The 18,926-nt window shown below is 45.9% G+C and overlaps 1 protein-coding gene across 2 annotated transcripts; it reads left to right on the top strand.

The window, feature by feature from the left end:
• The first annotated feature begins 258 nt into the window (after window positions 1-258).
• Window positions 259-18,926, top strand: cdc27 (cell division cycle 27). 2 transcript variants are annotated; one of them, XM_017481596.3, is made up of 19 exons: window positions 259-479; window positions 3,764-3,839; window positions 4,169-4,316; window positions 5,351-5,476; window positions 6,716-6,813; window positions 6,965-7,137; window positions 7,530-7,744; window positions 7,974-8,085; window positions 8,214-8,329; window positions 9,265-9,364; window positions 10,343-10,547; window positions 12,355-12,527; window positions 13,683-13,835; window positions 13,955-14,163; window positions 14,258-14,375; window positions 16,121-16,249; window positions 16,386-16,460; window positions 16,552-16,717; window positions 18,264-18,926. In XM_017481596.3, exons 1-19 carry the CDS (start codon window positions 453-455, stop codon window positions 18,347-18,349), a joined length of 2,505 nt encoding a protein of 834 aa, XP_017337085.1. In that variant the 5' UTR covers window positions 259-452; the 3' UTR covers window positions 18,350-18,926. The 2 variants fall into 2 exon arrangements, with proteins under 2 accessions (XP_017337085.1, XP_017337086.1); XM_017481597.3 differs by lacking the exons at window positions 7,974-8,085; window positions 8,214-8,329.

Here is an 18,926-nt window from a genome sequence, read left to right as displayed (position 1 = left end):
CGTATGTCACTTTAGAGACGATCCCTTAAATTCCTCACATCCGCGAATATCGAACCTCCAACTTCAAAACAACTTTATTCCCGTGCCCAAACATACTTATCGGTATCGGTAAACTCCACTATCGGTCGACGTCTAGAAGTAATAAATAATCTTTTTTTTTCTTTTTCTTTTAAACGCCGTCATTTTCTTCATTAAGGCACTTCGGCGTTTTAGCTCGTCACTCGGCTTTTTCCGGAGCGCACTTGATTTAAATCGGCTGTTTCCGGATAAGTTCGGGCCGCCGATAACGGTCAGTGTGTTCAAATCTTTGATGCTAGCTTCAGTTTGCTAGCTTCTTCTGGCCTGCGGTGAACTCGAAAGGAGATAGGAGAAAGAGGAGAAGCCGAAGGGGAGCGTGAGTGTGAGAGTGGGAGAGAGAGAGAGAGAGAGGAAGGAAGGAGCCTGGGTCCGGAATGACGGTGTTGCAGGAACCTGTCCAGGTAACCGAACTGTTCATTCGGTCCAGAAGCGAAGGATTGATCCGAACGGGAAGTCGCGCTTCACCTGCCGGGATGTTTTATTACTCTGTACCGGGGCTAGCGTTCAGGCCTAGCTCCGGCCAGCTAAGCTAATTTCAACCTCAAAGCTTCGAGTTGTCTTCGCTCTGACACTGAATAACTTTATTTTTATTTTTAAATCACGCGCACACATTTATAAAATATCAGCTATCAGACCAAACCCTGTTGACATTTAACAGTTAATTCCTTTACGCTAACTAATCCTAGCACACGACTGAATTAACGCTAGCGTGTTAGCATGTTTAGCTAGCAAGCTTTTTTTTAAAAATACACATTCTGTTGAAATGTGTAAATAAAGGTTTGGAGGAGGTTATACGTTTAGAAATGACTTTAATCATATATAAATGGCGCAGTTGTATAATTAATAGTAATAATGATAATAAGGCTACGCCAGTGGAGTGATGAGTGCGTTTTCATTCAGTTAATGACATTTCTACAGGACTAGTTCAGGGTGGGTTAGTTAACCAGGTTGGGATGCAGTTAACTAGTCCTTTTGCTTGCTAACCAACACTCTTTTAAGTCCTGTAACTAACGGGTCATGTTATTAGTTATACTGCTGCATAGTCAACGCCAGAGCTGATGATTTATTCATGTCATTTGTATGCAAGATGTTGTTTGTTGTTGTTGTTGTTTTTTTAGGGGGGGGGGCATTTTAATGCATGCATTGTGCACTGATGCACATAATACATACATGCTGAAATCTCTAATTAGGTTCGGAAATGTTTCTGCCTGCCGTTTCTTCCCCACTGTCTAATCTAAACATCAGGCGGTTGTTTTGGCTCATGGATGACATCGAAGCACGAAGCTGTACGATCGCACGAACGTCACTCTGTCCATGGCACAGATCTAAAAATAAAAGCCTGGGATTTAACCAGACGCATGTCCAGACCCGGTGGAAGACATTTTGGAAGGAGAACGGATTTTCAGAGTAACGTAGCCTACAGGGTGTCCCGAAAGTCTCCGTACGTACAGTAGTGGACCGTGTACACCAGCACCACGTCGGCTGTGCCTTCGCCAGCGGACGTCCGTGTCGTGTCGTGTCATGGACATCCGCTTCCCGTCTTCTCGGTTGGTCCGTAATGCTTCCGGACCTCTTTTTTGAGTTTGTTAAGCTTCCCGAGACTCCCAGATACGAGAACGATTGCAAGACGACGTTCTTTTTACCGAAGGCGTTCTTAAAGGATATCCGAAAAAAGTTCAAAAGTGTGAACAATTCCCCCAGTGTATGGAGGATTTTGGGGCACTCTGTAGACCTCTAAAGTTGATAAAAACTCGAGTGGGTGAAATCTCTCTTAAAAATCCACGAACGGGAGGACGACGAAACGGCTACGCGTACGGCGATGACTGAATAGACACGAAACATGCGAACTGGCAGTTAAAAGACCCCTCGATCCTCATCACCTCAAGCGCACGTTTGAAAAATGTCCGAGTCCGTTTTCTTCACGACTCCGAGTCATGCCGATCGATGACGTGGTCGTTTTGTTCAATCGCAGGTCTACCGTTGGAGGATCTTCATCGCGTAGTCTGATACGGAGTACGCGGGTGTGACGGCGAAGAGCCGAAGGAAAACCCCGTTAAATATTTGTATCGAAATATTCGTGATGTGTTCAGAGATTCTGGTGCTGGTTGGTTGGTTGATGCTGGTTGATATCTTCGTTCAACAACGGCGCCATATTGAGATCACCTCAATGAGAGATCCATCCTAGAAGTAGTAGAGCCGTTGGTGCAACGTTGGACTCGGAGTCCCAGAATGCAATGCAGCGATACGATACAGTTGTGCTGAGTCACAGCGGAGACCCGGCTCGGCTAGTCTACGAGATCACGTTGACGGCGGTAGGACAGCTTCCTGAAGGACTAAAGCGCTGCTGCATCGCTGTCTTTTAACTAGACATGAAGTGAGGGTTAAATCGCCGCCGCCAGCTGGTAGAACGGCATTGTGGGTAATGTAGGACGTGAAAATACACTGATACGTCAGTGAAAGAAGCTCAAACTCAGAATTTGGACGCTCGCGTGTTGGTGATAAAGACCAGTACGACTAAATCTCGTTCCGGTCTGATTCATGATCGTTAAGGTGATGAATGATCGTCAGGGTGGAGAACTGCGTCTTGAGTAAGGCTCGACCGAGGCCGCGGTCACACGAGGCTTTAAGCGTGCGCGTTTCTGTCGGACGCCGCTGAGAGAATGGGCGGGAACAGGATACGACATCATACTTCAGGGCACTGAAGTTTTCATATGCATTTCCTGGTTACAGCAGTACAACGTCGGACGATATTTGAAGCGATTCGAAAATAATGTCACGTTTTCATCTGTTAAATATACCGTCTGTTCCCGTTTTCAACGGCACCGCCAATCAGGCGGACTCGCGCTCGCTCTCGATAATAAAAACCCGTGACCTGCACTAACGTGAGACGTAAAAACGTCGTTTTCATTTTTAAGAGCTCTTTGTTTGTTTTATTGTAGTTTAATGCAAGATTTTCAGGTGAACAGAACACAAGCTGTTGGTCAGTCCCGTCAGTCACGGTGATTGATCTTCCTCGGCCGTTTCTCTGTGCTTCGCGGAGGAAAAGCGACTCTCCACACGCGGTTTTCTTCTACGTTCTACGATGTCACGTGACGTGCAAAACGTGATCGGTTTGGATCCACTTTCGTGTAAAGCTTTCAGAAGATAGTTCCGCGCACCCTATCGCCGCGTTGTTCGTCGGTAAACGAGACCTTTCTACTTGCACTCGTGTTCGGTTCGCGCGAATCGAAGAGGGCTTTGTACTGAACACGTGTCGCGATGACGTCACACGACGCGTCCTGGCTGAAACCCGCGTTAAATTCGCAAAATCGCTTTGTTTCCGCGGTCGCAAACGCTGTTCCAAATCGAGCAGGGTTCCGAATCAACGGTAAACGCAGCGGCTCCTCTCTTCTTACTCTTAAACCGTGTATACGTACACGCGTTCGCTTTAGATCGATCACCGTACAGAGACGTGTTCGCTTCTTAGATCTAGAACACCGAGTCTACGGTTCACAGGCGTCCGATTTCTTTCCCCGCTTCCGTAGCTCGAAAAGTGATGGTGTACGTCCAGTTTAGCATTTAATGTGCAGTCTACAGAGGAGTGGGCCGGCTTTTCATTTCACCGTGCTGTATGTAACTGTGTGACCAATAAAAGTCTCGACGTGTGAACGCGGTGACGTTTGCTCTGTGTCGGGTTTATTTACAGGCCGCTGTCTGGCACGCTTTAAACCACTATGCCTACCGGGACGCCGTGTTTCTGGCTGAGAGGCTCTACGCTGAAGGTAAGCTTTCTCTACGTGGTTCAGAACCTCCTCCTTTTCCTTTCTGCCCCCCTGTGCGGTAACGTCACGGACGTGAACCGTCCTCGTTCGAGCCCTGTCGCTTCTCATCTGTTCATTTCCGTTTAGTGTGTAATCATTAAAATGAAACGTTCTCGAAAGATTTCACAGTACAGACGATATCTCGGAGAAGTGTATCGTCGTGTAATTGATCACGGTCGCCATAGCGCCTCTCCCTTCTTTCTCATCACTTCTGATTTAATGTGAGGGTGTTAACATTCGTCTGTCTTTATTTATTTATTTATTTATTTATTTTTGCTCGTTCCCGTCAGTGCACTCCGAGGAGGCGCTCTTCCTCCTGGCCACGTGTTACTACCGCTCGGGGAAAGCCTACAAAGCCTATCACCTCCTCAAAGGGCACAGCTGCACCACGCCACAGTGCAAATACCTCCTCGCTAAATGCTGTGTGGAGCTCAGCAAGTAAGCAAAACTCTCTCTCTCTCTCTCTCTCTCTCTCTCTCTCTCTCTCTCTCTCTCTCTCTCTCTCTCTCTCTCTCTCTCTCTCTCTGTGTGTGAGGGAGACCGTGATAGTCTGATTACAGATCTGTGTGATGTTTTGTTGTTTTTTTTTTTTTTTTTTTTTTTTGCGATGCATATGGTGTCCCAGAACGAATCCCAAACGTTTAATAATATTTAATTTTTTTTTTTTTTTTTACATTACTTCCAAAAATAATAATAATCTAGATTAGTTCATCACTGGATGATTTTGTTATTCGTGAACGTAAATCTTTAAGGCATTTATTAAACATAAAATAAGTGTAATGTTTTTGTTTTTGTTCGGGTCACGTGAACTGCAGCACACTTGCGTGAGAAAGTGATTCGAATCGACTCAACTGTAGGAAGCGATTCATTTTTTTAAAAACTTTTATTTATTTATTTATTTTTTTAGTAGATCCGAGGTACAAAACCGACCCGAAGGACGGAGCTGTGGCGCTGCAGAAATGCGGTGCGTTTTGAAAATACACGCGTGCTACCGTACACAGACTCGCTATTTACATCGTCACCTAATCGTTTATTCAGCGGAGACCCCGCGCTCTATCGGACAACTGTTCTGACACCCGCGCTCGTTTGTCCGGCATTTTCCATTGCCGTATTTCTGACCGACGTGTGGAAGAGTTTTACGAATACATTTTCAGCCTCACACACACCTTAAACCTGGCGGTCTGAAAGTGCCCTTTTAGTCCAAACGTTTCGGCTTGGAATCGCCTCGCCGTGCCCGTTCAGCGTGGGGGACGGATGAATGGACCGCTATGGCAACTACGGTGTCGTATTATTTCGGAAGCTGGTTGTGTAGAGTCACGCTGTAGTCTGGCTGCGTCATGTGGTGTCACTGTAGTTACAGCGCTAATATTTATTTATAAAGGTTTTCCGGTGTAACTGCTGCGTAAGGACGTGAGGTGGTTTCAAGGCCACCACTGCACTCTTATTAACACGTGTGTGTTTTCCTTTTTCAGGCTGGCTGAGGGCGAGCAGATCCTCACAGGTGGTGTACTGAACAAACAGAAGAGCCAGGACGACATCGTCACCGAGTTCGGGGACTCGTCCTGCTTCACGCTGGCGCTGCTCGGCCAGATCTACTGGTGCGTGAGCGCCGCTTCGCTCTCCTGGATTGTTCACACTCGCACACGTTTAACCCGCGTTCAGTCTTTTTCATTTTAGATCACTGACTTGCTTTCTGACTAATCACCGCGCGGTAGCGTTCTCTTTCTCTTCTTTCCGTGAAATGATTTTTCGACGAGGCACTGTACAGGGGTTTCCAGCGCGGTCCAATTGCTAATTAGTCCTAATATTAAGTCTTTTTTTCTATGGATTTTCTAAGTCTATGGATTTTCATCCGTAGGGTTAGAACTATCTTAAATGAGATAACGTGTTCCACTCCGAATGTGACGTGAAAGACAGGCAAAAAAGAACAGTGCGCACAAACAGAAAGGCTAAAGCTACGTTCTCTCACACATACACACACATACACACACACACACACCCACACACACACACACACCCCAGAGATTTTATCGCTGCAAGTTGCCAGTTGCTGTACTACAAAGTCGCCAGTAGGTGTCCCTACTACTGATTACCATAGTAACATTTATCAGTGGTTGTTGCAGCCAGCGTTCCACTTCCGACAACAAACCGGTTTGCTTGGTGCTAAAATGTAGCATTCTGGAGCGTTTACATATAAAATTCACTGGTGTATATACGCATCATATCCTACGAGATGAAGGAGAAGCAGTGTGTGCGTTCGGCGAAAGCGCAAATGCCGGACTGTCGGGGTCTACGAAACTCGCAGGCATCACGCACTTGATGACACATGTCAAGTCACTCCAAATTTGCATAAAGTTAAACTTTTTCGCATCGCTAGACACGCCCACATCTAGCCGCCAACGATCGGGAGTCTCCGGTCGCTTTGTAGCCGCGAGTCGCTGCAACACGAGACACCTGTCTAACGCTGTCGGAGGAAAGCGCTATCTACCCTCTTCCGCATACACGAGATCTCAAATTCCCTCGATTTTCCTAGTGTCTCCGTGATCGACAGTGGGAGAGAGTATGCTCCTCCCACCCAGGAAGCCAATCAAAAGGTGAACGTATTGGAACTAGCTTCTATCAAAGACGGCGCAAAAAAACTTAAATGTGTTATTTTATTTTTCATAGTGCGAATGATGAAGCAGTGCATGTTACAGATACAAACGCTTTCCGAGTTTTATTTCACGTCTTTGTTTAAGTAGCTGTCGTTTGTGCACATCTCTCGGTTTAGAAACATGGATAATGCTTCGTGCGCTTGGCCGCTCCATGCTAATGCCTCTCCTTCTTGTGTTTTGCAGCAAAACCGATCGCTTAGCGAAAGGAGCCGAATGTTATCAAAAGAGCCTGAGTGAGAATCCTTTCCTCTGGTCGCCCTTCGAGTCTCTGTGTCAGATCGGTCAGTACGTTTATTCAGATGTACCCTCAATTCATTAATCACTGATCTGTGTTACATCTGATTAGCTCATAGTCATAGATTAGGAGCATTAGGAACAGGAATTTGAATATGATCAGACTCCACCGTTTTGTGTGTGTGTGTGTGTTTTCAGGTGAGCGACCGGACCCAGAGCAGATCTTTAAGCTAACGTCACTGCAGAGCTTCAGTGGAGGCAGCGGAGGAGGCGCCCCCTGTTTCCCCATGAGCCCAGCTCACACTCCCAGTCACAACACGACTCACAGGCAAATCGACTCCGTTCTCATGGAGACGCCCCAGGACACGCTGGTACGCCGTACGCACACGCCGGTCCTGAAAAGCGCCTCGCTTTCGGAAACTAATCACTGAGACAAAGAACACCGTGTCCTGTGAATCTTTTTATGACTTAACCTGGAAAATATATCGAACGTGATAACACACGTGTGCTGAGGCCACGGCGTTAATAATTGTTTATTCCTGTTAATCATTCATCCTAGGGGCGGAGCTTATTGGGCATGCGCGGGAATGGATTGGGGGCATGTCTAAACTCTTCGAGATCTTTAATCTTACCTAACGCACCTTTTTAAAAACACGGACTCTTTGCTCCTCGCTGTGGTATGACGTCACAGACGGTGTTTGAAAGTGGGCGGAGACCACATGGCCGCCTCTGAGCCTTCTCTTTCTTCCGTTCTCCTTTACAGGAACTGAACCGGCTCAACCTGGAGTCGTCCAACTCCAAGTACTCGTCTCTAAACACGGACTCGTCCATGTCTTACATCGACTCGTCGGTCATCTCGCCCGATTCCGCGCCTCTGAGCACGGGCGGATCTCTGCTGTCCAAGCAGGTGCAGAATAAACCCAAGAGCGGCCGCTGTCTGCTGGGAGGCACCGCCACACTGAGCCCTCTCACACCCAGGTATACACGATTTCACGTGTCATGCTCCTGTCGTATGTATTCAGATAGTCCATCTGACAGGAGGTGTTTTTATTCACTCGTTTACCAAAAATGATTTTATGGAAACAAACTAAACGAGAGTCGATGGAAGACGAACACGCGTTCCTCTCTGTCCGTAAGAAAACAAAGAACTTCACGGTTAATAACGTTGTTCCGTTCCGTCTCGTGTCTCTTCTCGCTTTATATCCAGTTTCGGGATCTTGCCCCTGGAGCCGAGCCCAGGAGACCCCTCGTATCTGCAGAACTACAGCCACAGCGGGACGGGGATGGAGCCGCCTCCACCTCCTGGCCCACCGAAGAAGGTTGCTTCCTTAGTCTCTTGGTTTACTTCGGGGTGTAATCCGCGCGTTTGATTTCGGTGCGCCGTTTCTGCGTTTATTGTACGCGGTACGTACCGCGGCGTAACCACGTTCCTCTTTGTTCCTGATAGACGGTCAGCAGAATCAGTCAGGTGGGGACGAAGTCGGTGTTCGCGCAAAGCGGAAACAGTAGAGAGGTTATTCCCAATCCGTTTAACCAGACGCAGACCACGGCACCACAGACCAGGTGAGCACCCGAACAAAACCTACTGTCCGATATTAAACCTCGTAGCTACAAGATTTCCCCCATATGCTAAATATAGTCACTCGAGTGACCTGTTTGGAGTAGAGATCGACCCATATTGATTTTATTATTGACATGTTTATGTGCCCAATATGCAGATATTTATTTATTGTTTTACTTCTGTTTTTGACACAATGATAGCAACACACCTGATCTGAACAAACCCGTTTGTTTATAACAATTTTGTCAATTTCACTTCCTCCTCGCAAACGAAACAAAACACCAATAAATCGAGGGATCTGAAAGAGTGCAGAATCGGTGGATCCGATATCACAAAACCGATAACCCGTTATGGAAAAATGCTTAAATATCAGGAACACCGATTATCGGTCGACCTCTAGCTTGGATTCTTTACTTTTCCTGATTTCGTTTTACACTAAAGCTACGAGGCTTAATATTGATTAAATATTGCATGAAAATGAGCAGAACTTTACTGGGTACATCTGGATGTACGTATGTACGAATGTAACGTTACAGGGCAGCCATCTTGAACAACCAGAATCATGCATTAAAAAATAAAAATAATTTTACATGTTCAAATGTTTATTTGTACTTAAAGTTTAAAAGAAAAACTCGAGTATTCTGTCCGATAGATCTGAATCCACATCCAGATTTCACTAAAGCTGCTCTGCGACGATGTCCGTCGTTAAAAAGCTCCTATACGAATGAATTGAAATCGGCGTATGGAGAATCGGTCACGCTTCTTACCGCCGAGAGACGCATAGGAACTACGTTCGCTCCGGTGAAGGATGAATAATCAAACTTCACACGCCAAATTGTCGTCGTCTTCGTCTTGGCTGTTCAAGTACATGGGGTGAACCTTTTTATATAAACACAGTTATAAATAAAAGACCGTGTGTGTGTGTGTGTTTGTGCAGTACTACACCTCAAGTGCTGAGTCCCACCATCGCTGCACCACCCAACGTTCAGCCTCGACGGAGCTCCAGGCTTTTCACCAGCGCCAGCTCCACCGCCAAGGTACAGCCGTCCTCCGCTACATTCTCGCACCACAACACCTTCATATGACCCCGATCTCAGTATTTACCCTAACAACCCCGACATAGGGCTAGGCTTTTAATCATACGCCATACTTGAGGACAGATCCACGATCTGTGACGCTGCGTATTACGATATGTTTTAGCTAACAAACTCTCCGCAAAACAGTAGTTAGTAGTGTGTGTGTGTGTGTGTTTATTTATTTTACTTTAAACTATCTTTGATGTTACTTTTCTTTAATGCCTTCAGCGACAAATATTACTTGTATTTATTTAGTTTAATTTTTAATGATTAAAAACATAACAAAATCCGTCACCGTACCGACGATATCTCAGAAAAGTGTATCGTGTAATCTTTTATCACGATACCGATATTATATCGATTATATCACCCAGCCCTACCCTGACCGCTCTAGTGATCTAAAAAGGAAAAGAAGAAAACATCCGATCTTTCCAAGTTTTTGTGGAGTGGTTTCCTCTGGCTGACTTTTTAAAAGATGCGTTAAAGCAAGGTTGGGTTTCTTCATACGGCACATTCCATACGCGGTGCCTTACGCAGATACGACACTGTGCTTTAGGAGGAAGTTAAAAACGGATGAAGACTGGAAAATTACTCGAGTCTTTTCCCGCTCCCTGAGTGAGGAAGATGATAACACCTCGAAGATATTAATAAATCCTTGGGAGAAACAGTGCTAGCATTTAACATGTAACCAAGTTGATTTAAACTTAGAACTAAACTTAAAATAAATAAATAAATACGTGAATCACGGCTTCCGTAGCAGATCTTGAGGTTTATCCAATCACATGCGCTGTTATATATATTATTCAGCTGAAGTTGGCGCATCTCATCAGACCAGAGATGATCTGCTGGGCTAGTCTGGGTTGTTTTGTTTTGTTTTTGGGGCCCTTGGATCTCTCTCTTTGTCTTTTGTCAATAAACGAATTTATTTTTGGTCCACAGGAGAACAGTAAGAAGTTAAAAATGAAGTTTCCCACCAAGATCCCCAACAGGAAGACCAAGACAAAAACGGGAAAGGGAGGAATCACTCCGTCCAGCCTGAACGAGAGCATCGAGATCCTCAAGCTGGACTCGTCCTTAGCCGAGGGGAAGGGCAACATCAGCTCGCCGCAGTTTCAGGCCTTCACTCTGCAGAAGGCCGCCGCAGGTACGCTCGCACCTCGTGCTTCGTCTGGGAGAGCCATGTGCGGGGTTTTTCTTTTTTCTTTTTCCTCAATGAAAAAAGAAGGATTTTTTGCCTTTTTTTTTAATTTTTTTTTTTAGATGTTTATCACCGATTAATGACTGTTAGTAGTCAAAAGAATGTGCGATCCCTAATCCAAATCACATTCCTCTTATACCACAGTCATTTTCCAACGCTTAGAATTTTTTGTTTATTAAAGAACGAGACCTGTTTATACGGATACGTGGTTGCATTTAATGTCGCGGAACGTCTGTGAAGTACTTCATTTCCTGTTCTCACTCACATCATAGCAGCTATAGTTCTCTCACAGCCTCTCTCTCTCTTTTCTCTCCTCTCTCTCTCTCTCTCCTTTCTCTCTTCTCTCTCTCTCTCTCTCTCTCTCTCTTTTCTCTCCTCTCTCTCTCTCTCTCTCTTTTCTCTCCTCTCTCTCTCTCTCTCTCTCTCTTTTCTCTCCTCTCTCTCTCTCTCTCTCTCTCTCTCTCTCTCTCTCTCTTTTCTCTCCTCTCTCTCTCTCTCTTTTCTCTCCTCTCTCTCTCTCTCTCTCTCCTCTCTCTCTCTCTCTCTCTCTCTCTCTCTCTCTCTCTCTCTCTCTCTCTCTCTTTTCTCTCCTCTCTCTCTCTCTCTTTTCTCTCCTCTCTCTCTCTCTCTCTCTCCTTTCTCTCCTCTCTCTCTCTCTCTCTCCTCTCTCTCTCTCTCTCTCTCTCTCTCTCTCTTTTCTCTCCTCTCTCTCTCTCTCTCTCTCTCTCTCTCTCTCTTTTCTCTCCTCTCTCTCTCTCTCTCTCTCTCTTTTCTCTCCTCTCTCTCTCTTTTCTCTCCTCTCTCTCTCTTTTCTCTCCTCTCTCTCTCTCTCTCTCTCTTTTCTCTCCTCTCTCTCTCTCTCTCTCTCTCTTTTCTCTCCTCTCTCTCTCTCTCTCTTTTCTCTCCTCTCTCTCTCCCTCTCTCTTTTCTCTCCTCTCTCTCTCTCTTTTCTCTCCTCTCTCTCTTTTCTCTCCTCTCTCTCTTTCTCTTTTCTCTCCTCTCTCTCTTTTCTCTCCTCTCTCTCTTTTCTCTCCTCTCTCTCTCTCCCTCTCTCTTTTCTCTCCTCTCTCTCTCTCTTTTCTCTCCTCTCTCTCTTTTCTCTCCTCTCTCTCTTTCTCTCTTTTCTCTCCTCTCTCCTCTCTCTCTTTTCTCTCCTCTCTCTCTCTCTCTCTCTCTCTTTTCTCTCCTCTCTCTCTCTCCCTCTCTCTCTCTTTTCTCTCCTCTCTCTCTCTTTTCTCTCCTCTCTCTCTCTTTTCTCTCCTCTCTCCCTCTCTCTCTCCTCTGTCTTGAAGTTTTATACTAATAAAAATGCAGTTTGTCACGTTTACTGAGAAACATTCCTCACGCCCTTACGTAAAACCTCATCACTTTACGGCGACAGTCATGTGGAGCTGTTACTATAGAAACGACGACGTGTTGTAACGAGCGCGTGAATATGAAGCAGCGCTGCGGTACGTCACAGCACCTCGGAGTCACGTGTAACGTCTGCGTAGTTTCCTAATTCGTACTGGAACGTGTTTTAGATGTAAAACAGAGGTGCTGAGGAAACTTCATTTACGGAGGAAATAGTCATAAAGTGCACTGTTACTAAAGCCTTTATTTATTTATTTACTTTATAAATTAAAAGCTTCAATGAGGTAAACAGATTACGTCGGGTTACGTAGGTTATATCGGTAAAACGGATTATCGGTCGATCTCTTAAAATATGTGTGTGTATGTATATGTGTATATATGTATATTGTTTATGTTGCAGATGGGTTGATGTCATTGATGCGGGACATCGGGCGGGGTTACCTAGCGCTGTGCTCGTATAACTGCAGGGAGGCCATCGGCATCCTTAGCCAGCTGCCTGCACACCACTACAACACCGGCTGGGTGCTGGGCCAGATCGGCCGCGCCCACTTCGAACTGGCAGAGTACATGCAGGTGAGTGACCGGCGTACAGGTACGATCAGTGTACATGATGCACACATACCTCACTTCACTCCATCACTACTTTCTCGTGAATGGACGACCAGAAATGATTTCCATGGCTGACTTAATAATCACACAACCCGTCAGCCTCCTTATTATCGGGAAGATTAGCGCAGAGCCGTTAAGAGATCATAATCGATACCATAGCGTACGCGTCAGCAAACCTGCTCTCGGCACAGCATGCTGAGTAATTGGTCCAACTCGTCGTCCTCCTTCCTGTTTCTAGTTTGGTGAAGGCGGGGAGAAGATTATTATGGTCTGCGGTGGAGATGGAGTAACTTATTGATGGAGATGGACCGATTATAGATTTTTTTTTTTTTTTTATAACAGATTATTTGCATATTTATGTATACACCAATAAATAGAGGTGTTTGAAAGAGTGAACTGTTACTAAAAAAAAATTAAAAAAATAGTGCACTGTTACTAAAGTGTTTTTGTTTTTTTTAGTAAATCTTCGATGAGGTAAACAAGCAGGTAAACTAAAATCACAAAAATAATTTACACAAAAACTGAAGAAAAAACCCCCCCAAATGCAGTTCTCAAAACGGCCACAAGATGGCGCCATTTATCGGTGAATCCGTTATTATAAAACCGATATCCGATTATGGAAAAACGCATCTATCGATCGGTCTCTACTTATCGGTATCTATAAAACAGACGTTCCTTGGACTGGAGCAAACTGTGTGCAGCTTTGTGGCAAGAGTCACAGAACGTCACGGAAAACGCACACATCATACCTGCCTTCATGGTTGAAAATAATCTTATACGAGATCAGGTTCCTTGTTTGCAGGAACTCCTGGGCGATTATGATCCAAAACGTGCCCTCCTCTTCTTCTTCTTCTTCTTCTTCTTCTTCTTCTTCTTCTTCGTTTTGCAATCCTGCCTGCACAGAAACATGAATGCAAACCCGTGATTAATTATAAGCCCCGCCAAACCAAGCAGGCCCAGAATGGGTCCTGGGTGTAATCTAGATTTTAAAATGAGGCTCTTATACAGCTCCTACGCCTCTCCTGTTTATATCTACACCAAGCAAAACTGCTGCATCATTTCACCCGGGTCACGAAGCAGATTGGTAATTAGTAACGCATCTCCCGTTCCCGTGGCCAGGCGGAGAGGATTTTCTCTGAGGTGCGGCGCATCGAGAGCTACCGGGTGGAGGGGATGGAGATCTACTCTACCTCACTATGGCACTTACAGAAAGACGTGGCTCTCTCTGCGCTCTCTAAAGACCTCACCGACATGGACAAGAACTCGCCTGAGGTAACCGCGCAGGTTTAACCGATTTCTTAATCGCAGTGTGATCAGTGTTGCTTATGTAAACAACACATGTATAACTTATTCCTTTTTTTTTTTTATTTTATTTTTTTTAAATCCCGCAGCCCTGGTGTGTAGCTGGTAACTGTTTCAGTCTGCAGCGGGAGCACGACATCGCCATCAAGTTCTTCACGCGGGCTATCCAGGTGGACCCGAGCTTCGCCTACGCCTACACGCTGCTGGGTCACGAGCTGGTGTTCACCGAGGAGCTGGAGAAAGCGCTGGGCTGCTTCCGCAACGCCATCCGGCTCAACAAGCGCCACTACAACGCCTGGTACGACTCCCGCTAGTACGCTCCTGTTTACAGTTCCACTAGATTATCGAAGATGTTGGTTAGTGAACCTGTGCGTGATCCTCTGCTCCACTAGGTACGGCTTGGGAATGATCTACTACAAGCAGGAGAAGTTTAACCTGGCGGAGATTCATTTCAAGAAGGCTCTGAGCATTAACCCCCAGAGCTCAGTACTCCTCTGTCACATCGGAGTGGTGAGTGTGTAACCTCGGAACATGCACGTAACACACCGATCTCTTTACCTACGCGACGCTGTGTGCAGAGGAAATTACACAGAATGTTATGATGGTGGATGTCTAGCAGCTCTGCTTTCAGCCGTAGGACAAAGAACACCAAAACCGATGCTTAAGCAGCATAAATTATTATTATTATTATCATTATTATTATTATTATTATTATTATTATTATTATTATTTTTAAAAAGCTGAACCACATGTTTATTAATTAGAGATTGAAATCCACAAAGCTAAACTAGTTACACTATAAAGCTCATAGGCATGAGTTTCCCCCCGACACTTCTTTATCTAACTGCTGTTCGTGCTGCCTTCTTCCACATGCACGAGCGCAGAGACGCCCACGATTGCTCACCGTTTCTGTGGTTCACCCGAGCGAGACCGAGAGCGAGACACGCGTCATCTCTCCCATGATTCACTCGGCTCGCGGCTGTTTTGCTGTACATCATGATAAATATTGACAATCGTGATGATATTTTTGTCATATCGCCCTGTATCCCAGTACACTGTGTATGTGGCTAGTGTTCTGATCACAGATATAAAACAAACTCTCTCTCCCCCCCCCCCCCCCCTCCCCATGTGTGTCTCTCTCTCCCCCTCCCCATCTCTCTCTCTCTCTCTCTCTCTCCCCATCTCTCCCCCTGTCTCTCTCCCCATCTCTCTCCCTCGCTATCTTTCTCCCTGTCTCTCTCTCTCCCATCTCTCCCCCTGTCTCTCTCCCCATCTCTCTCTTCCTCGCTATCTTTCTCCCTGTCTCTCTCTCCCATCTCTCTCCCCCTCTCCATATCTCTCTCTCCCCATCTCTCTCCCTCTCCCTCCCTATCTTTCTCCCTCTCTCTCTCTCCCCATCTCCCTCCCTATCTTTCTCCCTGTCTCTCTCTCTCTCATCTCTCTCTCTTCCTGTCTCTCTCTCCCCATCTCCCTCCCTGTCTCTCTCCCCATCTCTCTCTCCCTCGCTATCTTTCTCCCTGTCTCTCTCTCTCCCATCTCTCTCCCCCTCCCCATCTCTCTCTCTCTCTCTCTCTCTCCCCATCTCTCCCCCTGTCTCTCTCCCCATCTCTCTCCCTCGCTATCTTTCTCCCTGTCTCTCTCTCTCCCATCTCTCCCCCTGTCTCTCTCCCCATCTCTCTCTCCCTCGCTATCTTTCTCCCTGTCTCTCTCTCTCCCATCTCTCTCCCCCTCTCCATATCTCTCTCTCCCCATCTCTCTCTCTCCCTCCCTCTCTCTCTCTCCCCATCTCTCTCTCCCCATCTTTCTCCCTCTCTCTCTCTCCCCATCTCTCTCTCTCTCTCTCTCTCTCTCCCCATCTCTCTCTCTCCCTCCCTATCTTTCTCCCTCTCTCATCTCTCTCTCTTCCTGTCTCTCTCTCCCCATCTCCCTCCCTGTCTCTCTCCCCCTGCCTCTCTCTCCCTATCTCCCTCCCTGTCTCTGTGTGTCTCTCTCTCTGTCTCTCTCTGTGTGTCTCTCTCTCTCTCTCTCTCTCTCCCCCCCCCATCTCCCTCCCTATCTCTCCCCCTGTCTCCCCCATCTCTCCCCTCCCCCGTTACGTATGTTTGCTTTTGTTTATGCTTATTTTTATGATTTATATTTATACACTATGTGTATGTTTTAAGCATTAAGCACCTTGAGAAGCTACTTTTAAAGGTGCTATATAAAATAAAGTTTATAATAATAATAATTATGCTGATTTATTATTCTGATTACAGGTTCAGCATGCACTGAAAAAATCAGAGAACGCTTTAGAGACCCTGAACAGAGCGATCAGCATCGACCCTAAGAACCCACTATGCAAATTTCACAGGGCGTCTATTCTCTTTGCGAATGAAAAATACAAGGTAGGCTAGTCTTCTCTCTTTCTTTCTCTCTCTCTCTCTTTCTCTCTTGAATGTGTTGCGTAGGAATCCTCCAGTAAATCCTGACTGGAGAGGCGACCGATTTCACGACTGCGGTTTGTTTGTTTCCTCCCCGTAGGCCGCTCTACAGGAGCTGGAGGAGCTGAAGCAGATCGTGCCCAAAGAGTCACTTGTTTACTTTTTAATAGGAAAGGTAAGAAGCGGCGAGTGTGTCGCGTTCCCGACGTGTTCGTGACGTTAGTTTCGTATTCGTTCCCATTGTGAGCGCTCACTCTTCTCCGCAGGTCTATAAGAAGCTCGGTCAGACTCACTTGGCTCTGATGAACTTTTCATGGGCCATGGACTTGGACCCCAAAGGAGCCAACAATCAGATCAAAGAGGCCATAGACAAGCGTTACCTCCCTGACGACGAGGAGCCCGTCACCCCCGACGACTACCTCTACTACTCCAGTAAGCACGAGTTAGCTAGACGTAGCTAACTTCTACCTAGGGGTTAGAGGTGACGGTCCGCTTCCAAGTGAACTCTACTGGGAAAGTGTTTTGACTCTGAATCAACTCTATTTATTTATCTATCTATCTATCTATCTATCTATCTATTTATTTATTTATTTATTGGGACGTGACCTGCTAAACTGAGGATTTTGCATCGATCTTTCTGTGACCGTTGCGGCCAAAAATGCTCGATTTTTTTAAAATTAATTAATTAATTAATTAATTTATTTATTTATTTATTGCAATGCAAACAAAAGGGAAAAAAGCAACGCAAGGTCCTCTGCATATTGTGGAGTTTGCTTGATTTTGCGTTCATTCCTGCAGGCGCTAAATCCTGGCGGGACCGGCCAAAGGACGGAGCTGTAGCACTGTAGCACATCTTTCAACACGGAGAAGCAGTAAACATGTTCTCAGGAAATCTAGTTATTTATAGAATCGCCTAATAATTTGTTTGGTGCTTTTTTTTTCTTCATCTTTTCCCATCAAAGTTGCTTTTCTTGGTGGCTTAATTATGTGGCGTGCGAGACCAAATAGCAAACGAGTCACAAGTAGTAATTTCCTCTGAGATTAGACCTGGTAATCAGACCAAGAGGTCTGAAAGTGCTCTTCAGCCCTGATCGGATCGGATCAGTCGATCAGCAGGACGTCTGTAATACGTTTCCTTTTTTTTTTCTTTTCTTTTCCCCACGTCTCCTCGTTTATAAAACTCTCGCATCCAGACAAGCAATAAAATTCCCTCAGGAGGCGCGAGTTTCAAGCAGGTCGTATTGGCTACGGACCCGGATGTTCCGGTCACGTGCGTTTAGACACGTAAGGGCAGTGATTTTTAGTCGTTAATTCTAGAAACCTAAAAGTTCACGATGGCGTGTAGGAGAAGATAAAGTAACGCTCTGCACCTGTAGCTGCAGTTAAAGCGGCGCTCGCTTTATCTTAAAGACGTCGTTTTCTTTCTCCCGCTGAAGAACTCTCGCGCGGGTAACGCGTGCAGTCGGGGTTCGACCTCCCAGAACGAAAGCATCTGCTTTTTTCCTTCGTTTCGTGATTCAGGAAGCGTTTAATATCTGGGAGAGGGGCACTGACATGCACGTTACGATTAAATACAGCAGTAGCTGCAGTCAGGCAACTACCCCTGCACACACACACACACACACACACACACACACACACACACACACACACACACACCCAAAGTGAGGCAACATCTGCGTAGAAAAATCCAGACTAAAACAAAAGCATTCCACCGGAGGAAAAACACCGACGTGGCCGATCTGGACGGAAATAAAGTCGCAGAGTATGACCTCCTGTAAAATAGGAAATTACCCCAATACCCCACATACGTTTTAATCCCGTCCGAATAGGGCGTATAACGTCCCAAACCCCGCCTCCCCCACACACACATGCCCCGCCCCTTACCTCCAGTCCACACTAGTGTGTACCGTCATCCTTCTGTTGTGACGTTCTCTCTGAGAGAGGTGTGTAAACCCGCCGTTGTTGTGTGTTACAGCGGAGATGGAGGAGTCGCAGGAGAGCAGCATGACGGACGCCGACGACACGCAGCTCCACACCACGGAGAGCGACGAGGTCCTGTAACACTCCGGCCTCCTGTCTGAACTCGAACACGACGAATAGTTATGCCAACCTGGGGCTACCCAGTTCATACGGAGAAGAGAAAAACAATACCCAGAAAAAAAAACAAAAGACACAAGCAAGAGGAAGGAGAAGAAGAATTAAAAGAAGAAAAAAAAAGGAAAAACAAACTGCTGCTAATACAGTACCTCCTCGTTTCTGTATTTTTTATTTTTCTGTTTTACTGTGCTTTCTCCCCCTCAACCCCCGCCTTTTATTCTCTCTTCATTTTTTTTTTTTTACATTTTATTTTGCTCCCACCCCTGTCATTATGCCTTATCGCTGGGTGACTCACCCTCATCCGGTCTTCACACACATTAACCTGGGGGATTTTACTGTCCGGAAAAAAAAATCTGTCCTCCATCCATACCGCAGAGATCCACATCCTCTCCATGTTCACGAGTGGAGATAGAAGATACAGGAGAAGAGGAAAATAACGAAAGAAAGAACCTTCACGGACGAGTTCTGTCTTAATGCCTAGGCCTTTTGTGTTCCTTTTATTCTCATTTAATTGAAATAAAGACCTGTGTAAGAGTTGCAA

Source organism: Ictalurus punctatus, chromosome 12 (genome assembly GCF_001660625.3).
Source record: "Ictalurus punctatus breed USDA103 chromosome 12, Coco_2.0, whole genome shotgun sequence".
Lineage (NCBI taxonomy): Eukaryota > Metazoa > Chordata > Actinopteri > Siluriformes > Ictaluridae > Ictalurus > Ictalurus punctatus.
The sequence above is the reverse complement of the archived record's forward strand: the minus strand, read 5'-3'. Positions and strand labels throughout refer to the sequence as shown.